The 3,502-nt window shown below is 40.7% G+C and overlaps 1 protein-coding gene across 1 annotated transcript; it reads left to right on the forward strand.

Annotated features, from left to right (window-relative positions):
• Positions 1-347: 347 nt before the first annotated feature.
• Positions 348-3,212, forward strand: LOC146663222 (E3 SUMO-protein ligase ZBED1). Its single transcript, XM_085415868.1, has 2 exons — positions 348-1,150; positions 1,701-3,212. The coding sequence occupies exons 1-2, from the start codon at positions 682-684 to the stop codon at positions 2,729-2,731; spliced, it is 1,500 nt and encodes a 499-aa protein (XP_085271994.1). The 5' UTR covers positions 348-681; the 3' UTR covers positions 2,732-3,212.
• Positions 3,213-3,502: the final 290 nt, after the last annotated feature.

The raw sequence follows: 3,502 nt of genomic DNA on the forward strand, positions 1-3,502 counted from the left end.
CTTTCAGCTCAATGTTTTGGTTTTATTATCCTTGTTTTCCAGGCAGCAGGTAAAGAAAAGCCTTACCAATGTGGTGAACAGCTTATTTATCAGCTAAGGAGCCAGGGAAGACAAAACTGAATCATGCAAAGGGCAGAAAAGGTTTGCTATCATGCACCGTTTGCACCAATTCAATTTCAATTCAATTCAATTTTATTTATATAGCGCCAAATCACAACAAAAGTCGCCTCAAGGCGCTTCATAGATACAGAGAAAAACCCAACAATCATATGACCCCCTATGAGCAAGCACTTTGGCGACAGTGGGAAGGAAAAACTCCCTTTTAACAGGAAGAAACCCGGAAAAAAGAAAACCAATGGCTCAATTATTTGGAGATGGTTCGGGTTCAAAGTGTCAGATGAGCAGCAGAATAATGTATTCTGTAGAGAATGTCGAAAAAGCGTCGCAACGAAAGGTTCGAGCACCACTAATCTTTACCACCATTTACAACTGCGCCATAAAGTGCAGTATGAAGAGTGTGTGAAATTGCGTGCTGTAGCCCAGACCGCAAAGTCTTCCGAGGTTCCTGCCGTGAAACAGACCACCTTACAACACTCATATACTCGTGCTGTGCCATATGATACAAAAAGTGAGAAGTGGGGGGAAATTACTAAAGCAGTGGCCTATCATATTGCTAAAGACATGGTCCCCATCTCAACTGTGGAACAAGAGGGCTTTGTACAGCTGCTAAAAACTCTTGACCGAAGATACCAGTTACCTAGCCGGAAATACTTCACCAGAGAAAAGCTGCCAAAAATGTATACTGATGTTAGACAGAGTCTCGCTGCCCAGCTCACCAAAGTGTCTCACTTCGCACTGACAACCGACATGTGGTCCAGCAGGACATGCGAGCCATATATGAGTGTGACTATACATTTCATGGAAGACTGGGAACTGAAAACTGCCTGTCTCCAGACCAGCTACTTTCCTCAAGACCACACCGGAGAGCATATAGCTGAAGCCCTGCAGGATGTGCTCAAAACCTGGAAGCTCAACCCGACGGGACTGGTTGCTATAACAACTGACAACGGGGCTAATATTATCAAGGCGGTTCAACTGAACAAGTGGTCGAGGATCCAGTGTTTTGGTCACAGGCTTCATCTGGCCATTGGTAAGTGCAATACTGAATTTTTTGATTTGGAAAAAAAAACGCTAATAAATGAAAAGTGTATAGAGTCTCTTGTAGAGCTAAACATGCCTATGGACCACAAGACAAATATTTTTATAAGTCATAGCCAGCATATACATCTATCACTTAGCAATCGAAAGTTATTTGAACAAATAAATAAACTATCCCTATTAAATCCAATAAACGTATTGGGGTGTATTTGTCTTTGTATTAGATTGAGTTGTGACACTAAATGAGGACCACAGCTGAGACAAGACAGGGATACATTTTTAAATACATAGTGAGATTAAAAGGTGTAAAAAAAATGAAAAAAAACATGTTCTAATCATTTGGTGATCTGGTGATTTTACCAAGATAGTTTAACTAGAACCATTTCTAGGTTATACAATACACGACACATTTTGCAAATATTGTTAAGTCTTATGCATCACATTCTATACAACTGAGATGGATGTTAATTTGCCTTTGAGTGATTTGCATCTTAACATAACAATTAAAGTGATTTTAAAAGTTTGTATTTTGTGTGTCACAGGACATGCTATGGATGATGCCCGCATTACCCGGGCTATTTCTCTGTGTAAGAAAGTCGTCAGCAGCTTCTCCTACAGCTGGAGGAAGAGAAGAGAGCTGGCTGAAGTGCAAATACAGCTGGGTCTTCCAAGTCACCAGCTACTCACAGAGGCAACAACTCGCTGGGGATCAAGGCTTCTCATGATAGAGAGAGTTCTGGAGCAGGAAAGAGCACTTTCTAAAGTCCTCTCTGTCGACATGAAAACCAGACCTCTAGTCCCTACTTGGCAGGACATAGAGGTCCTGGAAGCAGTTCAGAAAGCTCTCAAACCCTGTCAGGACTTCACTGATGCACTTTCAGGAGAGAAGTATGTGACCCTGTCCTATGTCAGACCTGTGCTACACCTGTTTAACACTAGTCTCCTGGCACCTGGAGAGGAGGATAGTGAGCTGTGTAAATCCATCAAGACCCGCATTGTGGATTACCTCAACAATAAATATGCAGATCCATCCACCAGTGACCTGTTGGACATGGCTTCTTTTGTGGATCCACGGTTCAGGGCGAAATACATCCCTAGTGAGAAGATTAATGCACTAAAACATAAACTCATCTTGGAGGCAGAGTCTCTGCTCAGCTATCAGGGTACGTGTTTGTCTGAGCTGACTGATCCAGCCGTGCCTGAGTCTGCAGACCAAGAAGAAGCAGCAGTAGGACACACAGCTAAAAAAAAGAGATCACTGGCAAGCTTCTTCCAGCACAGCACAGCCACCAACACTGGTTTCACAAAAAGGGAAGCAATCGAAAATGAATTTTCTAGCTACCTGTTGTCAGTTTGTGTAGAGAGTGATGCTGACCCTCTCAAATGGTGGAAGGAACATGAAGTTGCCTTTCCAGCACTGAGCCTCCTGGCCAAGAAATATCTTTGTGCGCCAGCTACCAGCTCCCCTTCTGAAAGGATTTTTAGTTGCAGTGGAAACATTGTAACCTGCCACAGGGCATCGTTGAAGCCTGATAATGTTGACAGATTAGTTTTCCTGGCACAAAATCTGTAAGCTGTACAGTTGTTGGCCTTGCTTGTTTGTGTTCTTTCTATATTGTTATTGTCATTGGAGATTTGCACAAAGACCCACTGACCAAAGAATGTAATTTTGTTAATTTCATTCAATCTGTTTACATGTTTGGTTTTTTGCACAAAGTACCAGATGATTGTTCAGCAATACACACAAAGAAGCACTTTAGAAAACTTTAATTCAGTGTAAGCACTTTTTAAAGAGCAAGATGCCTTTGTTATTTTAGATCTGCATCTTTTTAGTTTACATTTTACATTTAGTTTACAATTTTTAGCTTTTTGTTATGTATGAAAAGAAAAAAAATGGAGCATTATTATTTAATAAATGCTGACAATTTATTTTTGACAATTTTTTCGTGTACATCTACAGTTGTATCTTAATAAAAGTTACATGTGTGACATCTGGGACAAGTACCTTTGACCAAGAACTCTCTTTTTGTTCTTACTTTATGGGATTAAAAAAATATCGAGATATATACAGTGGGGCAAAAAAGTATTTAGTCAGCCACCGATTGTGCAAATTCCCCCACTTAAAATGATGACAGAGGTCAGTAATTTGCACCAGAGGTACACTTCAACTGTGAGAGACAGAATGTGAAAAAAAAAATCCATGAATCCACATGGTAGGATTTGTAAAGAATTTATTCGTAAATTAGGGTGGAAAATAAGTATTTGGTCACCTCAAACATGGAAAATCTCTGGCTCTCACAGACCTGTAACGTCTTCTGTAAGAAGCTTTTCTGTCCCCCACTCG

This window comes from Rhamphochromis longiceps, linkage group LG8 (assembly GCF_057381845.1).
Source record: "Rhamphochromis longiceps isolate RC_006_pf linkage group LG8, R_longiceps_female_GT1.1, whole genome shotgun sequence".
Classification (NCBI taxonomy): Eukaryota; Metazoa; Chordata; class Actinopteri; order Cichliformes; family Cichlidae; genus Rhamphochromis; species Rhamphochromis longiceps.